General features: G+C 40.7%; 1 protein-coding gene across 1 annotated transcript in view; it reads right to left on the bottom strand.

The window, feature by feature from the left end:
• The window catches only part of ablim1b (actin binding LIM protein 1b), an 88,143-nt gene that overhangs the window by 51,934 nt on the left and 9,661 nt on the right, over nt 1-26,548 (bottom strand). The window contains exons 2-4 of the mRNA XM_020460265.2: nt 12,822-12,947; nt 3,714-3,897; nt 3,517-3,626 (exon numbers count right to left, since the gene is read on the bottom strand). Of these exons, the coding sequence (XP_020315854.2) occupies nt 3,517-3,626; nt 3,714-3,897; nt 12,822-12,947 (420 nt within the window). The remainder of the gene's footprint in view (nt 1-3,516; nt 3,627-3,713; nt 3,898-12,821; nt 12,948-26,548) is intronic.

Here is a 26,548-nt window from a genome sequence, read left to right as displayed (position 1 = left end):
CAATAAAAGGCCACTCTAAAATGTTCAGTTTGTCACACAACACAATGCCACAGATGTCTCAAGTTTCGAGGGAGCATGTAATTGGCATGCTGACTGCAGGAATATCCACCGGAGATGTCGCCAGATAATTGAATGTTGAATGAATTTCTCTACCATATGCCGCCTCCAACGTCATTTTAGAGCATTTGGCAGATACGCCATCTGGCCTCCATAACCATAGAGCACGTGTAACCACGCCAGCCAGGACCTACACATCTGGCTTCTTCACCTAAGACCAGCCACCCAGACATCTGGTGAAACTGTGGGTTTGTACAACCAAATAATTTTTGCACATGCTGTCAGAAACTGTCCCAGGGAAGGTCATCTGCATACTCGTCCTCACCAGCGTCTTGACCTGACTGCAGTTCGGCATCGTAATTGACTTCAGTGGACAAATGTTCACCTTCTATGGCCACTGGCATGCCAGAGAAGTGTGCACTTCAGGGAAGAATCTCGGTTTCTACTGTACCGGCCAGATGGCCAGCATATTTGGGATGCTCTGGATCGCCGTGTACGACAGTGTGTTCCAGTTCCCGCCAATACCCAGCAACTTCGCACAACCATTAGCCTTTATGGGATTGGTGCCACCCCCGCAGGACGGTTGAGTTAATGTAGGCTAATGTGATTAGCATGAGGTTGTAAGTAAAATAAAATCCCAGGACATAGACATATCTGATATGGGCAGAAGCTTAAATTCCTGTTAATCTAACTACACTTTCCAATTTACAGAAGCTATTACAGTGAAAGAATATCATACTATTGTTTGAGGAGAGTGCACAATTATGAACTTGAAAATGTATTAATACATCAATTAGGCACATTTAGGCAGTCTCGATACAACATTTTGAACAGATCTGCAATGGTTAATTGGATCAGTCTAAAATGTTGCACATCTAGTGGCCAAAATCAAAATTGCGCCTGGGCTGGAAAAATACATGATGGCCTTTCTCTTGCATTTAATAGATGATTGTAATAACAAAAACGTTTATTTTCTTTGTATTATCTTTTACCAGATCTAATGTGTTTTTTTCTCCCACATTAAATTCACATTTCCACAAACTCCAAAGTGTTTCCTTTCAAATCGTATAAAAAATATGCATAAGCTTCAGGTCCTGAGCAATTATATTTGGGTATGTCATTTTAGTCGAAAATTGAAAAAAGGGTCTGATACTTAGAGAAGTGGGACAACATTCCACAGGACAGAATCAACTGCCTGATCAACCTATGCGAAGGAGATGTGTCATGCTGCATGAGGCAAATGGTGGCCACACCAGATATTGACTGGTTTTCTAATCCATACCGGTACCTTTTTTTAAGGTATCTGAACCCAACAAATGCATGTCTGTATTCCCAGTCATCTGAAATCCATAGATTAGGGCCAAATGAATTAGTTTCGAATGACTGATTTCCTTATATGAACTGTAACTCAGTAAAATCTTAGAAATTGTTGCATGTTGCATTTATCTTTTTGTTCTGTGTAATTACTAATAATTCCTCTTTATTCTGTACTTTCAGAAACCACACACATAAATACACTGAACATCTTTCTTGCCGAAGATTGTGGCCAGCTTTTGTATGCTAGTAACATACTGTTTGAACCTATATGTAATGGTTGTTCATTTAATTGAAGTAGTAGTAGTGGTTGAAGCAAACTAACTAGTTTTACTAGAAGAAAGAAAAACGGCAAGAAAAGACTGACAACTGTCATTTCATTATAAATATGCATAACCCATATTTCAATATTCATATAGTAATTGAACAACCAAAACTGCACTCCCACCCTCCAAGTAATCCTCCAGCAGCTCTGTCATGAGGTTCTTTTTGTACCTATGGTTACAGTACACAGTCTGCTTTGATCTTTCCCTCTCCCGTCAGGTGGTTGACCTTCCCTGTGGCCGACAGGGTTGCTGTATGGACAATGCAGAGGACATGGACGTCTTGTTTGTCATGCTATTTTACTGCCAACTGTTGACCGTTCTCATTGAACTCCACCTCCTCATCTTCCTGCTTCCGAAATACTGGCATCCCCTTCATGTTTGACCGGACTGTGCCCCAGGCCACTGCAGTTGAAGAGCAGATGCTGGAAGAGTGTGGGACTGTACTGATTGTCCACGTACAAAGTGTGTCCGTTCCTAAGAAGTGGAGCGAGCATGGTCAACACCATGGACCCGGACACCCCAAGCCCCTCACAATGTTGGATGTCAGTGATGGACTGGATGTCAGTGTAGACTATATTGTCCTAGACAAATCCTGTATTCACGTCGCACATAACAAAGAACTTGACCCCAAACCTGTGCATTTTGGAGGGAATGTACTGAGAGAAAGCTAGCCTACACTTCCATAACATCAGGGACTCGTCAAATGCATAGGTTTTTGTATGGCACAAAGACCAGACCAAATGCTGATGTCATGCTGGTAAGAACATTGATTTGTATAAAATTGGCCATTTAGGTTGGCAGTAGCATTGTTTACGAAATGCAGGCATCACAGCAGAACTAGGAAGGGAAAAGAGAGTGACAAAGAAGGGAGTTGCAAACATAGGATCTGTGCTCCAGTATTCTCTTATGGTGTTATTTACTATTCAGATGAGAAGGAAATTATTATTGTCACATAATCTTACTTAATTGACCATGTATAGCAGGTTGACATTTGGCCATAGAATCAATGACCAAAAAATATGTATTTTCATGTTTCATTCAGCACCTAAAACGCACCGGATTTTAATGCCTGGAAAATACATATTTTTTACGTACGTATAAGGCGTCTTTTCAACATCCATATAAAACAGATTCCTTTTCAACATAATTTTCCTTACTTGGGTGCATCCATTGTTGTTCCATTTGTCCAGTGAACTATGGACACCTCTCCCACTCTGTCTGGGCAGGGTGACAGGAAGCGGTCTAGGATAGACTAATGTTAGAGAGGTTAAACACTCTTAGATTAAGAGTGTATTAGATTATAACTTCCTAGAACCATCTATGAATTATTCCACCAGCCTTATTAACCTATAAAATTAAACTCTTTATGACATTACATAAATCATATGGACTTTCTTTGAGGGCCTAGTTATAGCCTAACACAGTGGTCAGAAACTCCTGGTTTACAAGTCACATTATGCTGGCTTGCAAAGTGATGTGTAATTCCTATTGGAATCCAGCTAGAGTGAAGATATCCAACAATTGGATTTTAAAAATGTTATTTAGGATTTATTTAACTAGGCAAGTGTGTTAAGAACAAATTCTTATTTACAATGACGGAAAGGGAGGGTTGATAAATGAGACAACCTAAATCATGTTAACAAGAAACAATCATCCCACGAGAAAAAAAACTCACCACAGCCGGATGAAATTTATGATACCTGTGGTAAGGGATCCTAAAAAATGATTTGGACACCCCTCACTCACCCACACCCACACACACACATGCACATATGGACACACACAGATGCACGCATGCACGAACACTACACACACTTACTGCTGGAGCTGCTGATGTCTTTGGGGGTAGGGGACATAGGGTGGATGCAGTGTTGACAGAGACAGTCTTTCCCATTAAAGGTGACACGATCTCCAGTAGGAAATGGTCGTCTAAGAGTGAGAGAGAGAGATACATCTACAGTATGTGTATGTCTGTGTGTGTATATGCATGTGCATGTGGTAGCACAATGATCTTACTTGCAGATTGTGCAGACGAAACAGGTCGGATGGTACGTCTTGCCGAGAGCAGTGACCACCTCTCCCTCTACAAAGCTCCCACAGCCATTGCAGCATGTGCCATGGAGCCGCTGGTAGTCCAACGTGCACAGGTAGTCCCCGTTCTTCATGAAGAAACCTCCCTGAGCCAAGTCGCACCCGCACACTGAACACACAAACACAACATGTATTCGCTTAGCATACATGCTAAAATGAGAAAAGTTATCTCAGAATCCATCTTCATCAAAATTTTGCCTTCATTTCTTCACAAAATAAAACATTAAATTTCTTCCCACATAAAATGGCTGTAGGTAGCATTATGCTGCAATTAATTAGTAATCGCAGACAAAAAAAAATGTCAAAAGACTCCAGCCACCCTAGTCATAGACTGTTCTTTCTGCTATCGCACGGCAAGCGGTACCGGAGCGCCAAGTCTAAGTCCAAGAGGCTTCTAAACAGCTTCTTCCCCCCAAGCCAAAAGACTCATGAACAGCTAATCAAATTACTACCCAGACTATTTGTAATCCCCCTCCCCCTTTCCGCTGCTGCTACTCTCTGTTATTATCTATGCATAGTCACTTTAATAACTCTACCCACATGTACATATTACCTCAATTACCCCGACACCGGTGCCCCCACAGATTGAACTGCCATTGTTATTTACAGCTGCTTTTTAACTATTAGTTATTCATATCTCACACTTTCTTTGTTGGTATTTTCTCAAAACTGCATAGTTGGTTAAGGGCTTGTAAGTAAGCATTTCACTGTAAAGTTGTATTCGGCGCATGAGACAAATAAAATGTGATTTGATTTACACAGTAGCTCCAATTTGAGTAATGGAGGATTCCAGAAGTATGTCAGAATATGGCTGCACGATTTGGACAAAATACAGTTGAAGTCAGAAGTTTACATACACCTTAGCCAAATACATTTAAACTCAGTTTTTCACAATTCCTGACATTTAATCCGGTTAAAAATTCCCTGTCTTAGGTCAGTTAGGATCAACACTTTATTTAAGAATGTGCATGGTCTGATTTATTTCAGCTTTTATTTCTTTCATCACATTCCCAGTGGGTCAGAAGTTTACATACACTCAATTAGTATTTGGTAGCATTGCCTCTAAATTGTTTAACTTGGGTCAAACATTTCAGGTAGCCTTCCACAAGCTTCCCACAATAAGTTGGGTGAATTTTGGCCCATTCCTCCGGTCGGAACTGGTGTAACTGAGTCAGGTTTGTAGGCCTCCTTGCTCGCACAAGCTTTTTCAGACATTTCTCCAAAAAGTATGATCTTTGTCCCCATGTGCAGTTGCAAACCGTAGTCTGGCTTTTTTATGGCAGTTTTGGAGCAGTTGCTTCTTCCTTGCTGAGCGGCCATTCAGGTTATGTCGATATAGGACTCGTTTTACTGTGGATATAGATAATTTTGTATCTGTTTCCTCCAGCTTCTTCACAAGGTCTTTTGCTGTTGTTCTGGGATTGATTTGCACTTTTCCCACCAAAGTACGTTCATCTCTAGGAGACAGAACGCGTCTCCTTCCTGAGCGATCCCGTGGTGTTAATACTTGCATACTATTGTTTGTACAGATGAACGTGGTACTTTCAGACATTTTGAAATTGCTCCCAAGGATGAACCGAAATTGTGGAGGTCTACAATTTTTTCTCTGAGGTCTTGGCTGATTTCTTTAGATTTTTCCATGATGTCAAGCAAAGAGGCACTGAGTTTGAAGGTAGGCCTTAAAATACATCCACAGGTACACCTCCAAATGACTCAATTGATGTCAATTAGCCTATCAGAAGCTTCTAAAGCCATTACATACATTTCTGAAAATTTCCAAGCTGTTAAAAGGCACAGTCAGCTTAGTGTACTGTATGTAAACGTCTGGCACACTGGAATTGTGAAATAATCGGTCTATAAACAATTGTTGGAAAAATTACTTGTGTCATGCACAAAGTAGATGTCCTAACCGACTTGCCAAAACTATAGTTTGTTAACAAGAAATTTGTGGAGTGGTTGAAAAACAAGTTTTAATGACTCCAACCTAAGTGTTTGTAAACTTCCAACTACAGTTGTATACTATACATTTTTGTGCATGTAGATATGTTTGCCCTTGTTCGATAGAGCCATTGGACGTCTTTCAGCGATGTTCCTATCAGCGGATTCATTGCTAAATATACAAGCACACATATTTTCTTCCAGTCTCTGAAAGACTACAACTTGTGTTGGGTGGTGCTTCCTGTTCTAGCCTCCGGCACTCCTCCAAGAGGCACCACTAACAACAAAATCCTCTGGGCAAAACTGAAAGAACTTACCAGACGCAATGGCTTCAAGTGATTTCTCTCATCAACACGAATTCGACCAGAGAGTATTTTTTGATGTTCTATTATCTACATTGTGACATTCGACCATACATGTTTCAACTGGACATTTTTGGGATAGCTAACGTTAGAAGCTCAGCTACAGCAGATGCCAGCATCAAGAGGGCAGATGACAAATATGGTGCCTAGCTAAGTAAGTTTCCGGCAAGCCACCTAGCTAGCTAACTTTAGTTTATCGACTGAAACCCATATTGTACTCCCAGTTAGCACATTGGAGCTGGGCCGATTCCGGCTGAGAGTCGGGGCATTCGGCTGAGAGTCAGACTCAGCCGATGTCATGTGACCCGAGTCTGTCCCGCCTTCGGCAGGATTACGTATGGCTAAGATGTGGCGATTGAGCTCGTGCCGTGATTGTGTTAACAACGTTAAACTTCAATGGTAAATTATATTTCTTATCCACTTTGGACATTAAGTAACTGGATAATTTTTGTAATAATATTCCATAGAAAAGTATGTTAAAATGATTTTACTTCTGCTTAAGTTACCAGTGTAAAAAGGCAGGTTAAATGTAGCCTAACGTTAATTTATAGGACTGAGTTAGATATCGACACATAAAACGACAACGTTAACGTTACGGGACTTCTAACATGTTTCAAGGCCCGTTTCAAATCAGCAATCAGATTGTGTTGTCTGTGATGTTATTAACTTACAGCAAATTGCTAAACAACCTCTTCTGATTAATCAAGGCGATTGTTTCCTGAAAATGACAAGTTTTTGAATGTTAATGCAGTCACTTCGACACCTAAAACTCTCTTCTCTGTCTCTCTAGCCTGCCAGCTAATTCCAACCCCAGCTCTTCCTCCTGCAGCTATTCAGCCAACAAAGATGATTAAGGTTCCTAAGAATTCATGTAAATGCAAATCGCTGCCCTTTAGAAATTCAGTTCAGCAATATGTGTTTCAGAGCTGCAGCCCTCAAAGTGAGCCAGAAATGACTGAGAAGTATTCAGAGTATAGTGTGACTTCAAACATCTGGCGAAGGTGTACCGCAAATGTGTCAAGATTTCTGACTCTATTTAAAAAGAGCAGTCTACACATAATGTAGAAAATGCTGCTGTTCCTTCGACATTTTATATGTCCAATGAGAGCGCAGAGGAAATGTTGGCCAGGACTTTGAGGAAGAACTGTTTGTGGATGCTTTGATGGACACTGCAGGTGTAGGAGAAGGCGAAGGTCAGGGTGAGGTTGATGAGGCTGAGGAGAACCGTTGATAATGAGGGTGATGTCGAGGAGATGGTTGACAATGAGGTTGAAAGTCAAACTGACCGTTTCAAAGACTACTTGGTGAATTGGGCTCTTGAATATGAAATAATATTAGTTGCGTTAAAAGCCCTGTTTTCGATTCTGAGGTTCCACCATCCAACCTTGATGCAAAGATGCAAGAACCCTCAATACCAACAGAGTTGACAGGGCTGCTGGTGGCACTTTTTAAAACTTTGGTATTCTAGGTTCTCTGACACAATTGACAATCTTTGGCAGAAACTCCCAAATAGGTATACAAAAGTTATTCTATGCACCTGTGGGCATACATATGTCACCAACTAGCATGGAAAAGTAAGACATGTCTAAAAAAATAACCATGACACAAATACACAATCTAGTGGGCTAAATGTGGGACATTCAGAATCAGTGAGGGTCAGCGGTTACAGTCGACACCACAGCTTGCGTTTGGCTGGTCAGCAGGGCTAGTCCTCTTATGAGAGTCTTACTTTCAATATTATAAATTATGCACATTCATTTTCAATTTCAATTTACACAGTATGTTTCACCTTGTGGACTTATCTGTGGAGAAGAAGGAGACCATCATGGGTCCAAGATGGCATGAGCTACTGGCCCCCTTATACAGTGGGGAGAACAAGTATTTGATCCACTGACGATTTTGCAGTTTTTCCTACTTACAAAGCATGTAGAGGTCTGTAATTTTTATCATAGATGCACTTCAAAAGTGAGAGACGGAATCTAAAATAAAACTTTCAGGTTGTCTAGGTTGTCTTTGGAGGGACTTTCAGCTCCCTCCAAAGATTTTCTATTGGGTTCAGGTCTGGAGACTGGCTAGGCCACTCCAGGACCTTAAAGATGCTTCTTACGGAGCCTTTAGGGCCTTCATAGCAAAGGAGGTGAATATATATGCACGCACCACTTTTCCGTTTACATCTTTTTGAAACAAGTTATTTTTTAAATTTCACTTCACCAATTTGGACTATTTTATGTATGTCCATTATATGATATCCAAATTAATATCAATTTAAATTACAGGTTGTAATGCAACAAAATAGGAAAAACATAAAGGGGATGAACAATTTTGCAATGCACTGTAAACAAGTAATTTATGAAACCATGATGTGATGTATTACAGGATTGGATGTTGCCATTTCAATGTTTTTGAATTCCTTTATGTATTAGCACATTTGCTTGATATAATCTCACTGCAACTGCTCACTGTGTCCATGTTGCATAACATAGGCATTTTCAAAGAACCACCAGTCACGGTTAGCTCCCCGCCCACTCACTCTATCTTTTCAGACTTCCAGGTAGTTTGACATTTCAGGAAAGGTAATTGTTTTCAAATGTTGATCATTTATACACAATTTTCCCACAATGCACCATAATTTACAGTATGCTGCAGTAATATGTTTCAGAGTATTTTACTGTTGATAATACCCAAAATGATCATATGAATTACAGTTTTCCGTTAGTGTACAATTGGATGCACTAGTGCCTCTCTGGAAGTTCAGGGTAAATTACTTGTTCACAGAGGAATGCACATATTTTTTGTGTGGAAGGAGGTGTCGTCAGCCATTAGCGGAAATTGCTAATGCAGGTCACACCAACCACTGGTATTATGATAGAGGGATTATGGCAGGCTTCCCAGAGCCCTGGAGGTCGAGGGGCCCAGAAGGACACAAATAGACTTTGCCTCTGTGGATTTAGACAGGCATGCACACGAAACACACACACAGAGAGAGAGACAGATTTCTGGAGGTGAAATGCTAGCCATCTTCATATATGCTCCAACAGTACTGTCTAAATTCCTGAATCTGCCCACAAGAATGGGACTTTAAAACCTAAAAGCTAACATATGGAATTGTTTTACGATGGTTATGTCATGGATCATTTAGCTATTTGATTTTGAATTGTAGGACCCCTTTAGGTATAAAAAATATAGAACAGTTATTTGATAACATGTTGCATTTGATCTTTACTACTATAGCCCATAGAAACACATTCATAAATGGCAAGAAAGTTCAAAATAAATCATAAGGAATGTGGTTTTGAAGTGTCTATATTATATCTGGAAGATATATAAGAAAGCTCAGGGAATATTTATGATTTTCTTATGTTTTTTTTGGACACATATTTTTGTTGCCACTAAACTACCTCCATTCATTTGTATGGGTTACCTTCAGACATGTCCCGAGTTCGTGAGAGTGTCCTCTTTCCTGAGCCGTTCGGACGCTACTGACGTTTTTTTTTTTAGATATGACCGGTTTTCAGTATGTATCATGGTATGACAAACACTGCTGTTGCTCGGCACAGGTGCGTCAATAGACTCTTAGGATTTGTTTATGAGGTTGCCATGAAAATGAACAGACAAAGCTTTATGAGCATAGTCTGGCGTATGCAGTCTTTCCAAAATCTTTCACAAACGTAAGAAAAAATGTGAACATGAAATGTATTTGGTAGTTTTTCATTCAATATATGAAATTCAACAAGACAAGCACTGAGCTCTTTTTTTTGTAAGCAGTAAGGAAGATTTGTAGAGCAAGACAAGGTTTTGTTAGTATGAAGGTGGTTTGAGCAATGTTCTTGGTCTAATACTAATTGTAATTTCTATGGATACCAGAGGAGTGAGTTAGTTGCAGACCAAATAGTTCTCTATCACAGGCAAATATCATCTTATTTCTGTCAAGATCCTGTAAAGCAATCACTTCGAAATTTGTGAAGACAGTGGAGTGTGGTTAGCGCTTCATAGGGGGTTTCTATAGGAAGCAGCTCAATTTGATTAAAAAAGAGAGGAGAATGATAGAACATTCTTATTCTTTTGGATGCTGAATATCTGCTTGACTTGTGAGTATATTGAGGTAGTTGTACTTACAAGTTGGGCAGCTAGTTATGGATCTCAGTCTTTGGTAAAGGTGGTTCATATCAAATCAAATGTTATTGGTCACATACACATATTTAGCAGATGTTATTGCTTGTGTTACTACTGCACTGGTGGAGTTAGGATCTAACAATTCACACACATCTAAAAGTCAAATAATGGAATTAAAAAATATATAAATATATCATTATTAGGACGAACAATGTCTTAGTGGCATTGTTTGATGCTGCTACTGTGCGCATTGTACAGCTGTTAGCACAAGACAAATTATTATAGTTTATAAGAAGTGAACATTTGATATTGTGTCATACTATTGATTGACAATTGACTAAACTGATGAATTTGTATTACTTTGATTATTATTACTGAAAAAAACATTATATATGTTAGCCTTTCCTTCAATGTCCTCTCTCAGCCCACAATACAAACTAACAAGAAGTACTCTAGAGTTAACCCTGGCTTGAGGGGCGATAATGTCACTGTGGGATTACAAGTTCTGAATGTTTCGTCTTCAATTTTCTGTGAATAAAAATATATTATAAAGAAAATAGTAAGTGGGATCATTCGGAATGAAAATTCCATAGTTCCCTTCTGGGTGAGAATAGCACGTGACCTATCTCAAGTAAGGAAATGTATACCCTTTGAGACCAGGTGAAAGGTAAATGCAATTCATTACCATTCAATAAATCATTCAAGGGCACACTACTCACTAAAGACAGTAACCACAAAGTGACAAAAATTGCAAGATTTCCAACCATCCTCCACATCTTACCTTTTCGGAAGACTTCCCTGTGCATTGGACCAAAGGGCATGCACCGCAAATTCCTCAAAGTTGACAAGGAAAAGAGACTGGGAATAATAGTGAGATTTGGGTCCGGGGACAGATGCACACATACAGTGCCTTGCGAAAGTATTCGGCCCCCTTGAACTTTGCGACCTTTTGCCACATTTCAGGCTTCAAACATAAAGATATAAAACTGTATTTTTTTGTGAAGAATCAACAACAAGTGGGACACAATCATGAAGTGGAACGACATTTATTGGATATTTCAAACCTTTTTAACAAATCAAAAACTGAAAAATTGGCCGTGTAAAATTATTCAGCACCTTTACTTTCAGTGCAGCAAACTCTCTCCAGAAGTTCAGTGAGGATCTCTGAATGATCCAATGTTGACCTAAATGACTAATGATGATAAATACAATCCACCTGTGTGTAATCAAGTCTCCGTATAAATGCACCTGCACTGTGATAGTCTCAGAGGTCCGTTAAAAGCGCAGAGAGCATCATGAAGAACAAGGAACACACCAGGCAGGTCCGAGATACTGTTGTGAAGAAGTTTAAAGCCGGATTTGGATACAAAAAGATTTCCCAAGCTTTAAACATCCCAAGGAGCACTGTGCAAGCGATAATATTGAAATGGAAGGAGTATCAGATCACTGCAAATCTACCAAGACCTGGCCGTCCCTCTAAACTTTCAGCTCATACAAGGAGAAGACTGATCAGAGATGCAGCCAAGAGGCCCATGATCACTCTGGATGAACTGCAGAGATCTACAGCTGAGGTGGGAGACTCTGTCCATAGGACAACAATCAGTCGTATATTGCACAAATCTGGCCTTTATGGAAGAGTGGCAAGAAGAAAGCCATTTCTTAAAGATATCCATAAAAAGTTGTTTAAAGTTTGCCACAAGCCCCCTGGGAGACACACCAAACATGTGGAAGAAGGTGCTCTGGTCAGATGAAACCAACATTTTTTTTGCAGACCAAATAGTAGTAGTTTTTTTTGGCAACAATGCAAAACGTTATGTTTGGCGTAAAAGCAACACAGCTCATCACCCTGAACACACCATCCCCACTGTCAAACATGGTGGTGGCAGCATCATGGTTTGGGCCTGCTTTTCTTCAGCAGGGACAGGGAAGATGGTTAAAATTGATGGGAAGATGGATGGTGCCAAATACAGGACCATTCTGGAAGAAAACCTGATGGAGTCTGCAAAAGACCTGAGACTGGGACGGAGATTTGTCTTCCAACAAGACAATGATCCAAAACATAAAGCAAAATCTACAATGGAATGGTTCAAAAATAAACATATCCAGGTGTTAGAATGGCCAAGTCAAAGTCCAGACCTGAATCCAATCGAGAATCTGTGGAAAGAACTGAAAACTGCTGTTCACAAATGCTCTCCATCCAACCTCACTGAGCTCGAGCTGTTTTGCAAGGAGGAATGGGGAAAAATTTCAGTCTCTCGATGTGCAAAACTGATAGAGACATACCCCAAGCGACTTACAGCTGTAATCGCAGCAAAAGGTGGCGCTACAAAGTATTAACTTAAGGGGGCTGAATAATTTTGCACGCTCAATTTTTCAGTGTTTGAAATTGTTAGAAAAGTTAGAAATATCCAATAAATGTCGTTCCACTTCATGATTGTGTCCCACTTGTTGTTGATTCTTCACAAAAAAATACAGTTTTATATCTTTATGTTTGAAGCCTGAAATGTGGCAAAAGGTCGCCAAGTTCAAGGGGGCCGAATACTTTCGCAAGGCACTGTATGTGTGCGCACAGACAAACATGTACGTGCGAGCGCACACACACACATATATACATGCTCACCCTTGCAGGTAAAGCACTTGATGTGGAAGTGCTTGGACTGGACCCGCAGCACCTCTCCCTTGCATGGCTCCCCACATTTGTAGCATTGGATGCACAGCTTCTCTGCAGGGTCCTGAACATGGGCCACTGGAGGAGAGAACAGACAGGCATGAGCACGGCCACCTAAAATGTATTTAAATCACTGTGTTCAAAACGGGGTGCGTGTACACACAGCAAACATGCGGGTGTTAAAAGTGTTGTGAGTGTTATATCCGATTATTGATTCTAGTGGGGTTAACACCAGTGGGATTGAAATTGACACCAACTGCAGTGAATAAATGAAGTTTTATTTCAATCACAGTGGAATCAACACCGCGTGGTGTTGTTACTTGACTGTGTTTAGTTAATTTCCGTTAAATATGTGTACAAAATATATTTTTTAAATATCTCCTAGTTTTAAGACAACCATGTTTCTTATTTATTTTTGGTCTGTCCTTTTTGCCATTTATGATATTTCTATAGGCTTTAGTAGTGAAGGCCAAAATCAACATTTTATCAAATACATTTTTTTTAATACCAAACGAGGTCCTAAAAATTCAAAATCAAACAGTTAGATGATCCATAGTTTGACCATCTTAAAACAATTCCAAACCCCAAGTCCCCTAACATCTTTGATTCTCGTCACCTGCGACAATAAAGACTGCTTACGGGTGAAAGGATTTTTGCTGGCTAATAATCTTGTACAGTTCACTGAGTGCCGTCTTGGTGTTTGCTGTGATAATAACACGTGAGTTTCCTCAGCGTATAGTGGGGTTGGTGTTTTAACATCAGAAACTCCAGGTTGGGTGAACAGGAGCTTGCGATGTTTTCAAGTTCCGTACATCAGGAATTGTATGAGGAAACATACCCCTCCCCATAGACTCTTATTAGACATCGCCATCTGATCCATTCGAAATATGGAGAAGCCGTCTGGTTGAATAGTAGAGTGTAGTGTATTGTCCGTAAGCCACATCTCAGCAAAAACAAAGACACTGCATTCCCTGATGTCCCTCTGCAATTGTTCACTAAGTTTATTTTCCAGCGATTGGATATTAGCCATGAGGATACTAGGATGAGGAGGCAGTGTAGCCTATATTTTCAGCCTAGCTCGGATTCCCCCTTTCCCTCCTCTTCTTCATCGCCAGATTAATAGCGACTCTTGGCGTAATGCATTGCTTGCCTGCTGTGGGAGTGATAAGCATTAATTTAATTTAAATGTAACCTTTATTTAACTAGGCAAGTCAGTTAATTAAGAACAAATTCTTATTTACAATGACGGCCTACACCGGCCAAACCCAGACGACACTGGGCCAATTGTGCGCCGTCCTTTCGGACTCCCAATCATGGCCGGTTGTGATACAGCCCGGGTTCTCAGTATATTAAGGATCGGACACTTTAAAAAAAGAAATCAGCTAAAATGACGTACCCAAATCTAACTGCCTGTAGCTCAGGACCTGAAGCAAGGATATGCATAATCATGATACCATTTTAAAGGAAACACATTGACGTTTCTGGAAATGTGAGATTAATCTAGGAGAATATAATACATTAGATCTGGTAAATGCAATAGAAAAGTCATTATATGACTTAGGAGTCTAGACACCATTTAGATTTTGGTCACTAGATGGCAGCAGTGTATGTGCACAGTTTTAGACTGATCCAATGAACCATTGTATTACTGTATCAAGTCCGCCCAAATGTGCCTTGGTTTGGTTTATTGATACATTTAAGTACATAACTGTGCACTCTCCTCAAACAACAGCATGGTATTATTTCACTGTAAAAGCTACTGAAAGTACAGTTAGATTAACAAGAATTTAAGCTTTCTGCCCATATAAGATATGTCTATGTCCTGGGAAATGTTCTTCTTACTTACAACGTCATGCTGATCACTTTAGCACACGTCAGCTCAACCGTCACGCGGGGGAGACACCAATTCGGTAAAGGATATCATGCAGACATGAATAATGAACTCGCTGGGAAGTAGAAAGACAGAGGTGTATGTTTTATGATTAACCACTCATGGTGTGATTGTTATAACATACAGAGACTCAAGTCCTTTTGTCCACCCGACCTAGAATACCTCACAATCAAATGCAGACCATATTACTTCCCAAGAGAATTATCTTCGGTTATAGTCACAGCCGTGTATATTCCCCCTCAAGCTGACACCACGACAGTCCTCAAAAGGACTTCAAGGGACTTTATGCAAACTGGAAACCACATATTATTGTAGATTTTAACAAAGCAAACTTGAGGAAAATGCTACCGAAGTTCTGCAAACACATTAACTGCAGCACTCGCTCTGAGAAAACATTAGACCACTGCTACTCAGCTGCTACTCAGAAACGCTTACAATGCCCTCCCCCGCCTTCCCTTCAACAAATCTGATCACGACTCCATTTTGCTCCTCCCTTCATATAGGCTGAATCTAAAACAGGAAATACCCATGCTGAGGACTATTCAACGCTGGTCTGACCAATCAGAATCGATGCTTCAAGATTGTTTTGATCGTGTAGACTGGGATCTTCTGCACATCTATCACTCCAATGTTTAATTGTTGTACTGTTATTATTTCACCACTATGGCCTATTTATTGCCTTACCTCCCTCATCCTACCTTCTTTGCACACACTGTATACTTTTTCTATTGTATTATTGACCATATGTTTGTTTATTCCATGTGTAACTCTGTGTTGTTGTTTGTGTCGCACTGCTTTGCTTTATCTTGGCCAGGTTGCAGGTGTAAATGAGAACTTGTTCTCTACTAGCCTACCTGGTTAAATAAAGGTGGGAAAAAAGTACAATTATATATTCCGGGTAGGACTCACAGAAAAATATTAAAGAATACGGTGACTAAGTTTATCAGGAAGTGTATAGGAGATGTTGTACCCACTGTGACTATTAAAACCTACCCTAACCAGAAACCGTGGATAGATGGCAGCGTTCACGCAAAACTGAAACCACCGCATTTAACCATGTCATGGTGACTGGGAATATGGCCGAATACAAACAGTGTAGTTATACCCTCTGTAAGGAAATTAAACAGGCAAAATGTTAATATTGAGACAAAGTGGAGTCACAATTCAATGGCTCAGACACAAAACCTATGTGGCAGGGTCTATAGAAAGTCACGTCGTGGACACTAACATCTTGCTTCCGGACAAGCTAAACAACTTCACCAGCTTTGAGGATAACACAATGCTACCGGAGTGGCCCGCTACCAAGAACTGTGGGCTCTCCTCCTCCGTGGCCGAAGTGAGTAAAACATTTAAACGTGTTAACCCTCGCAAGGCTGCCGAACCAGATGACATCCCTAGCCGTGTCCCCAGAACATGTGCAGACCAGCTGGCTGGAGTGTTAATGGACATATTCAATCTCTTCCTATCCCAGTCTGCTGTTCCCACTTGTTGCCCCAAGATGTCCACCATTGTTTCTGTACCCAAGAAAGCAAAGGTAACTGAACTAAATGACTATTACCCCTTAGCACTTCTGTCATCATAAATTGCTTTGAGTGGCTAGTGTTGTGGAAATTCAGTACTGAGAGAGATTTGGCCATTTCTTCAAACAATCATCTTTATTTAATATTGCTTAATTATTGCAATAATGAGGCTGGTCGACCCGCCCACCCTTGAGTGTTGTACCAAGTAACCTAACCTTTACACAAATGCAGAGTTCTATATATATAGCTGACACCAACAAGTCATGGTTGGTTAAATAGCCCCCTCATGCAGACCAAGGAGCATCAGAGGCTACTGTGGCTTCGTCCTGTCTTTATCTGCATGTGGGTTGTTGTCTTAACACTACCCTGACTTAGTTTCCCAGATGCGAGGCTGATTTTGAGACAATGAGGGATTGTTCTACTCCTAAACTATCTCTAGTAAAACACATTATTTTCTATGTAATGCTGTCTTTAACCCATTTGTCAGCTCAAGCCATCTCCAGTGAAGCCCATGTAAACACAGACACTAGCAGGACAGAAATGTCTTACTATTAGTTAAATATTAATTGTTAACCATTAAAACCTCTCTTGGGTAGGGGGCAGTATTTTGAAGTGTGGATGACAAACATGCCCAAAGTAAACTGCCTGTTACTCAGGCCCAGAAGCTAGGATAAGCATATGCATGGTACTATTGGATAGAAAACACTCTGTTTCTAAAACTGTTAAAATAATGTCTGTGAGTATAACAGAACTGATATGGCAGGCGAAAACCCGAGGAAAATCCATCCAGGAAGTGAGACTTTTTTGAAGTGAATTGTTTTCCATTGAATGCCTATTGACTCTGTTATAGGTTAGGGCCCAGATTGCAGTTCTTATGGCTTCAACAGTCTTTAGACATGCTTTCAGGCTTGTATTTTGAAAAACGATGAGTAAAAATACCTTTTGGTCAGAGGACAGGGGGAGAATGCAGAGCTGCTTTGCGCGCGTGACCGATAACGCGCCGTTCGTTTTTCCTTTCTATTCAAAACGCTATTGTCCAGTTGAAATATTATTGATTATTTAAACAATAGAACACCTGAGGATTAATTATAAACATAAACATTCTATTAGGACGTATTCGTCTGCATTTTTGACCTCCCTGTAGACAGTGGATTGAACAAAACGCCCCAACAAAACAGAGTTTTTGGGACATAAAGAAGGGATTTTATCGAACAAAACAAACATTTATTGTGTAACAGGGAGTCTTGTTATATGAAGATCATAAAAGGTGAGTGATACATTTATCGCTATTTCTGACTTGTGACTCCTCTACTCGGCTGGAAAATGTTTGAATGCTTTTGTAAGCTGGGGGCTGTCCTCAGATAATCGCATGGTATGCTTTCGCCATAAAGCCTTTTTGAAATCTGACACAGCGGCTGGATTAACAAGAAGTTCATCTTTAAACCGATGTATAACACTTGTATATTTTATGAATGTTTATTATGAGTATTTCTGTATTTTGAATTTGGAGCTCTGCAATTTCACTGGATGTTGGCCAGGTGGGACGCTACCGTCCCACCTGCCCATAAGAGGTTTTAATATCAAATACACAAGGTAAATATGTAATTTTTCTATCACACTAGTTAAGGATCATATCTCCTCTACCTTACACCATAGACCCACTTAAATTTGCATGTCTTTTTATTCTCAATGCTGCCTGCAGCATGATGTATTTTGCCTGTGCGCATAAATGACAGACAGTTGTTGGTCGGTGCAATTATCTGGAGTCATCGGAGGAGCGTATAATAATCCTACTGTAGAATTCATTTCAGGTAGCAGATCAAATGAATGCCTACAATGAACGAGTCACTCAGAAAAACAAATCATGACCTTTGTCAGTAAAAAGATTTGTTAAAATGAAAGAATTGTTCACGAATTGCACATCACGACAAGCCAGCATATTGTGATTTGATTTGGCCAAAGAACCAGGATCATCAGACCAAAATGTTGGGGGGAAACTATACCATAACTGAAGGCCTTACGACATGTATAATCTATAGTCATAAATTGTTTGCGTTTAATTCAAAAACTTGGATTACACAGTCATTTGGTGAAGGTTTCAGAAACAGAGAAGTATCACTGCAAAAACCATGTCTCTGTAAATAACAAGAACAGTCAAGGGTGGGTATCTCTTCTTTTCACTTGAAAGGAATGCTGGGAAATGTGCAAATAAGGCTCTACCTACAATGTTAAAATAACACTCCCAAAAAAGACCTCTAAGTGTTCATTTAAGTTACTATTTACAACACCCAAGACGTTAGTTTGTCAACACTTTGAAAAGTGTTACTTTAACACATATACAATATACATTACTGATAAAAAGTTTGGGGTCACTTAGAAATGTCCTTGTTTTTGAAAGAAAAGCAAATTTTTTGTCCATTCAAATAACATCAAATTGATCAGAAATACAGTGTAGACATTGTTCATGTTGTAAATGACTATTGTAGCTGGAAACGGCAAATATTTAATGGAATTTCTGCATAGGTGTAGAGGCCCATTATCAGCAAACATCACTACTGTGTTCCAATGGCACGTTGTGTTAGCTAATCCAAGTTTATAATTTTAAAAGGCTAATTGATCATTAGAAAAACATTTTGCAATTATGTTAGCACAGCTGAAAACTTGTCCTGATTAAAGAAGCAATAAAACTAGCCTTCTTTAGACTAGTTGAGTATCTGGAGCATCAGCATTTGTGGGTTCGATTACGGGCTCAAAATGGCCAGAAACAAAGAACTTTCTGCTGAAACTTGTCAGTCTATTCTTGTTCTGAGAAATGAAGAATATTCCATGTGAGAAATTGCCAAGAAATTGAAGATCTCATACAACGCTGTGTACTACTCCCTTCACAGAACAGCACAAACTGGCGCTAACCAGAATAGAAAGAGGAGTGAGAGGCCCCGGTGCACAACTGAGCAAGAGGACATTAGTAAGAAGTACATTAGAGTACTCGTTTGAGAAACAGACGCCTCACATGTCCTCAACTGGCAGCTTCATTAAATAGTACCCACAAAACACCAGTCTCAAATTCAACAGTGAAGAGGCGATGCTCCGGGATGCTGGCCTTCTAAGCCAGGAGAAGTTGATTGAAATTAAGCTAGCTGTAACTGTAACAAAAGACACGCTAATACAGTGCCTTCAGAAAGTATTCACACCCCTTGACTTTTTTCCAAATATTGTTGTGTTATAAAGTAAGATTAAACTGGATTTAATTGTCTTTTCTACACAAATTACTCTATAATGTCAAAGTGGAAGAAAAAGTCTAAGGCTTTCCACTAGATGTTGGAACATTGCTGTGGGGACTTGCTTCCATTCAGCCACAAGAGAGCATTAGTGAGGTTGGGCACTGATGTTGGGCGATTAGGCCTGGCTCACAGTCAACTTTCCAATTCATACCCAAGGTGTTCGATGGGGTTAAGTTCAGGGCTCTATGCAGGCCCGTCAAGTTCTTCCACACTGATCTCAACAAACCATTTCTGTATGGACCTTGCTTGTCATGCTGAAACAGGAAAGGGCCTCCCACAAACTGTTGCCACAAAGTTGGAAACACAGAATCATCTAGAATGTCATTGTATGCTGTAGCGTTAATATTTCCCTTTATTGGAACTAAGGGGCCTAGGCCGAACCATGAAAACAGCCCCAGACCATTATTCCTCTTCCACCAAACTTTACAGTTCGCACTATGCATTCGGGCAGGTGTCCTCCTGGCATCCGCCAAACCCTTTTTTGCTGCTGCTCGGCCATGGAAACCCATTTCATGAAGCTTCCAACGAACAGTTATAGTGCTGATGTTGCTTCCAGAGGCCATTTGGAACTCGGTTGTGAGTGTTGCAATCGAGGACAGATGATTTTTATGCGCTACGCTTATGTGGCCTACCACACTTGTGTGGCCTACCATAAGCAGCTGAGCTATTGTTGCTCCTAGACATTTCCTCTTCACAATGTCAGCACATACAGTTGACCGGGGCAGCTCTAGCAGGGCAGAAATTTGACAAACTGATTTGTTGGAAAGGTGACATCCTATGACGGTGCCATATTGAAAGTCACTGAGCCATTTTACTGCCAATATTTGTCTATGGAGATTGCATGGCTGTGTGTGTGATTGTATTCACCTGTCAGCAACATGTGTGGCTGAAATAGCCGAATCCACTAATTTGAAGGAGTGTCCACATACTTTTGTATATACAGTGTAAGTATTCAACCCCGTGAGTAAATACATGTTAGAATCACCTTTGGCAGAGATTACAGATGTGAATCTTTCTGGGTAACTCTCTAAGAGCTTTGCACACCTGGATTGTGCAACATTTGCCCATTTATTATTTTCAAAATTCTCCAAGCTCTGTCAAATTGGTTGTTGATCATTGCTAGACAACCATTTTCAGGTCTTGCCATAGATTTTCAAGCAGATTTAAGTCAAAACTCTGCCAATCTGTCTTCTTGGTAAGCAACTCCAATGTAGATTTTTCTGTCCTGCTGAAAGGTGAATTCATCTCCCAATGTCTAGTGGAAAGCAGACTGAACCACATTTGTCTCTAGGATTTTGTCTGTGCTTAGCTCCATCCCGTAAATGTTTTATTCTGAAAAACTTCCCAGTCCTTAGCGATTACAAGCATACCCATAACATGATGCAGCCACCACAATGCTTGAAAATATGGAGAGTGGTACTGAGTAATGTGTTGTATTGGGTTTACCCTAAACATAACACTTTGTGTTCAGGACAAATAGTGAAATGATGTTGATCCATCCTCAGTTTTCTCCTATCACAGTCATTTAACTCTATAACTGATTAAAAATCACCATTAGCCTCATGGTGAAATCCCGGGGCGGTTTCCTTCCTATCCGGCAACTGAGTTTAGAAGGACACACATCTTTGTAGTGACTGGGTGTATTGATACATCATCCAACGTGTAATTAATAACTTCACCATGATCAAATGGATATTCCATGTCTGTTTTGTTTTAGTTTTTACCCATCTACCAATAGGTGCCCTACTTTGTGAGGCATTGGAAAAACTCCCTGGTCGTTATGGTTGAATCTGTTTATTAAATTCACTGTTCTACTGAGGGACCTTACAGATAATTGTATGTGTGGGGTAAAGAGAGAGGCATTCAAAAAATCATTCTAAACACAATGTTTTTTTCTAACACTAGATTAGCGATTAGATCAGGGGTTCCAAAATGTTTGACTCAGGTCCCCCTTCTGACATTGGGGAACATCCCACACCCCCCTTTGCGTGCACGTCACATCTATTTCTATGGGCACAAGCACTGTTCATGCCACAAACCTTTCACACCTTCTTGTTGCCAGAACATTTTCCAGGTATACAGCTTATTTCCTGCATTTATACACTTTTTGTCATGGGATGCAGAAAACATTGAGCTGTTTTAAAGCGAATTCTCTTGCATTTCTATACATTTCGCCATGTCTAATGTGTATTCATGTGATATTTGAGTGACAAACATTACAACAAAATCTATAGGCTAAAAAACCTAGCTAAAAAACGTTAGCTGATATTGTCTAGTTCAGTGGTTCCCAAACTAGGAGTCGCCACTTGTCACGTTAGTCATAATGAGGCGCAGCGTGCGTAGAATTCCACATGTTTAATCATTAATAAACCCACCAAACAAAAACAGAAGAAAAACGAAATGTGAAGTTCTGGGCTGCTCACAGGCAGCTACACAAAAACAAGATCCCACAAAACACAAACGGGAAATGGCTGCCTAAATCTGACCCCTAATCAGAGACAATGATAAACAGATGCCTCTGATTGGGAACCATACCAGGCCAACATAGAAAAATAAATCACCTAGATGACCCACCCTAGTCACACCCGGACCTAACCAACAGAATGAAAAGCTTTCTATGGTCAGGGCGTGACAGTATCCCCCACAAAGGTGCGGACTCCGACCGCAAAACCTGACTCAATAGGGGAGGGTCCGGGTGAGGGGCAGTAAGGGAAGCAGTACCTACTCCGCTTGTGGATACGTCATCATCTTCAATGGCGGCTCTGGTGCTGGGATCGTCGCCGGATGCTCCGGACCGTGGGTCGTAGCCAACTGGGTTGTGAAGGTGCAATGGAGACCTGGTGTGTATAGCCGGCATCAATTGTTCCGGAACTTTAACACACTTCTCAGGACGAGTACGGGGAGCTGACTCAAGTGGCACCAAACTGACAACACATTCCTTCATTTCAAATCCGTGCATCCTCCACCAACTCAACAACTCTCCCATTTCTATCTCCTCCAAATTCTCCTTCTTCTCCCAGACTGGCTCTGGTTCACTCTTCTGCACCGCCGACTGCTCCATGTGCCCCCCCACATTTTTTTTTATTGGGGTTTCTGTGGCTTACCTCCCCGACTTCGTCGCTTTCGCTGCTTCCGCCTGCCTCCATGGCAGGCTCTTCTCTACTGCTATTATGTCGTCCCAAGTCAGGATGTTCTCTCCGTAATCTCCTCCACAGACCAGGATGCCATTATCTCCCGGGCACGCTGCTTGGTCCATTGTTGGTGGGATCTTCTGTCTACAGATAGTTGCCTGTGTGCACACCAATAGCTTCACGTTTCGTTTGTGCTTGTTTGTTTTGTTTGGTGAGTCTCTATTAATTAAAATATGCGAAAATCTACGCACGCTGCGCCTTGGTCCAATCATTATGATGAACGTGACACCACCCCATTATGGGGTCGCCTGATATAAAAATGGGGTCGCAGAAGAATTTCCAAAATCCCACCAAACCCTCCCCCAAAATGATATATAATACACTCAAAACTGTTGTTGGCTTAGCTACATTTCCTCTCAACTATACTTAGCTACATTTACAAGCTATTCCTCTCAACTATACAATCATACTTTATATCTATCTAGTGAGCTAGTCATCCAGCAAAGCATTTTTATATTTTGAAAACTTTTTTTGTCACTTTTGGAGCACATGCTTTTGTTCCCTACAATGGCAAAGTGTACCTTTTCTTAGTACATGGTTTTGTATCTGTGGACTACATGTAAGTAAGGTAATATCTGAGATATAAACTGGGGTACAATAATGTACCTACAACTAAAGGTTCAAAGGATGACCTTTACAGGGTATCACCACAAGCCAAGTGGTTGTACCCCATTAAGAACACATCTAAATCTTTATTGTGTAGGTACAACACACTCAATGAGCTAATCTTCTTTAAGTAAACATGTACTTCAAGTTGTCATATGGGACACATGGATACATACACACGTGTACACAGTACACTCACACCCAAACGCATGCAAGCAAGCAGACACACACACAGGTTTCTTAAAAAAATCGTAAAATGTAAAGACATTGTACATTTTTCCCAGGAAGGATTGTTTGGTACTCGAAAAGTAGCAATTTCTGCAGAATGGCTGCAACTTTATACCAAATGCTTCAGAAAGGGTTTTAAATCTAGTGGACCAATAATCTGCCAGATAAGGACAGGACCAGAATATGTGGGTCAAGTCCGCCAAGGAGCTTTTACACCTGTCACATGTTCCATCAAAATGTGGGTAGAATTTGGACAATCTGGCCTTGCTGAAATGGATATGGTGAAGTACCTTAAACTGTATAATGCTTAGCCGGGCACAAGAGGAGCTTCCATTTACAGTAAGTAAGGCACTAATTCCAGACTCTCCTCTCAGATTGGATTTTATTGAGTGATGGGATATTTTTTATTTATTTCACCTTTATTTAACCAGGTAGTTTAGTTGAGAACAAGTTCTCATTTACAACTGCGACCTGGCCAAGATAAAGAAAATCAGTTTGACAAATACAACAACACAGAGTTACACACGGAATTAACAAAACATACAGTCAATAATAAAATAGAAAAAATGTATATATACTGTGTGTGCAAATAAGGGATAAGATATAATAGGATAAGGGAGGTAAGGCAATAAATAGGCCATGGTGGCGAAATAATTACAATATAACAATTAAACACTGGAATGGTAGAAAGTGCAAAAGATGAATGTGCAAGTAGAGATACTGGGGTGCAAATGAGCAAGACAAATAAATAAATACAGTATGGGGATGAGGTAGTTGGATGGGCTATTTACAGATGGGCTATGTACAGGTGCAGTGATCTGTGAGCTGCTCTGACAGCTGGTGCTTAAACTAGTGAGGGAGATATGAGTTTCCAGCTTCAGAGATTTTTGCAGTTCGTTCCAGTCATTGGCAGCAGAGAACTGGAAGTAACCAGTGAGATATACCTGCTGGAGCGCATGCTATGGGTGGGTGCTGCTATGGTGACTAGTGAGCTGAGATAAGGCAGGGCTTTACCTAGCAGAGACTTGTAGATGACCTGGAGCCAGTGGGTTTGGCGACGAATATGAAGCAAGGGCCAGCCAACGAGAGCGTACAGGTCGCAGTGGTGGGTAGTATATGGGGCTTTGGTGACAAAACGGATGGCACTGTGATATACTATATCCAATTTGTTGAGTAGAGTGTTGGAGGCTATTTTGTAAATGACATCGCTGAAATCGAGGATCGGTAGGATGGTCAGTTTTTACGAGGGTATGTTTGGCAGCATGAGTGAAGGATGCTTTGTTGCATAATAGGAAGCCGATTCTAGATTTCATTTTGGATTGGAGATACTTAATGTGAGTCTGGAAGGAGAGTTTACAGTCTAACCAGACACCCAGGTATTTGTAGTTGTCAGAACTGTCCAGAGTAGTGATGCTGGAAGGGCAGGCAGCGATCGGTTGAATAGCATGCATTTAGTTTTACTTGCATTTAAGAGCAGTTGGCCATGGAAGGAGAGTTGTATGGCACTTAAGCTCGTCTGGAGGTTAGTTAACACAGTGTCCAAAGAAGGGCCAGAGGTATACAGAATGGTGTCGTCTGCGTAGAGGTGGATCATAGAATCGTCAGCAGCAAGAGCGCCATCATTGATGTATATAGAGAAGAGAGTCGGCCCGAGAATTGAACCCTGTGGCACCCCCATAGATCATTAAACTTAGTAAGGCTGAAAGCTGAATTCAGTTTGCCTGGAAGGAAGAGGTGATTATTAAATAAAGGACCTTCAGTAGAGAAATCACAGAATTTAAAATGTTGATGTCCAAATTTCAAGAGTATTGACAACAATTGGATTGCATGTGTAGCGTAAACAGAAAGAGGGAGATGGTGGAGGTGACTAAAGCTGACAAAGAGTAAGAGAAACATGAGTTGGCTTCTGTTTGATACCAGCACCCCATAGAAAAGACATAAGCTTATCCTAAAAAAGAGAAGAAAAAAAGAGGGAGACACTGGAACAAATACAGAAATCTGGGCAATATGCTCATCTTGATACAATTCGCTTTACCAGCTAAAGTAAAAAGTCTGAAAGTCCAGTTTAAGTTTGCTGAACAGAGAAATACATTTCTCATCATGGAGGGAAGACGAGGTACATGTGATATTGTTCCCTAAATATTTAAAGCCAGCCTTGGACATACGAAATGGAATAGTATCCCACGGAATTTGTAATGCTAATGAATTAATAGGAAAATGTATTTATAACCCGAAAACACACCAAACCTATGCAATAGGTCCACTACCTCAGGGACCCACATTTCAGGGTCTGAGATAAAAGCAAGTCATCTGCATACAAGGACACTTTGTGTTCCAGTCCCCATCTGTAGATAACATGTGTTGTCTTTAGCATAATAGAGAGGGGATCTAGAGCCAGGGCAAATAACAGAGGGGACATTGGACATCCCTGTGTAATAGTATAACTTTAGTCCGTCCCCTCGCCCCTACCCAGGCTCGAACCAGGGACCCTCTACACACATAGACAACTGACACCCATGAAGCATCGTTACACATCGCTCCACAAAAGCAGCGGCCCTTGCAAGGGGAACAACTATTTCAGGTCTCAGAGCGAGTGACGTCACCGATTGAAACGCTATTAGCGCGCACCACCACTAACTAGCTAGCCATTTCACATCGGTTACACCTGGCGTGTGGCCCTTGATAATGGGAAATACTGTGTACAAAGTTTGAAGCCTTGGGTGATGAATACAACAGTTGTACCCAGGAAATTTAATTTGCACCAAAGCCACATTTTCCCAGTACAGATAATAAATATTCCCATTCTCCCCTGACATTAAGCAGACGGCAAATGTTAGAAAAGGAGTGGCGACCCTTAATAAATCCTGTCTGATCCGTTGATTCTATTCGAGAGGCATGCAAATTCGCTAATATTTTTACACCTGCATTTAAAAGGGAGATCGGTCTGTATGAGCCACACTCA

The sequence above is a fragment of the Oncorhynchus kisutch genome, linkage group LG25 (genome assembly GCF_002021735.2).
Source record: "Oncorhynchus kisutch isolate 150728-3 linkage group LG25, Okis_V2, whole genome shotgun sequence".
In the NCBI taxonomy this organism is placed as follows: domain Eukaryota; kingdom Metazoa; phylum Chordata; class Actinopteri; order Salmoniformes; family Salmonidae; genus Oncorhynchus; species Oncorhynchus kisutch.
Note: the sequence above shows the minus strand (reverse complement) of the source record. Positions and strands in the feature narration are given on the sequence as shown.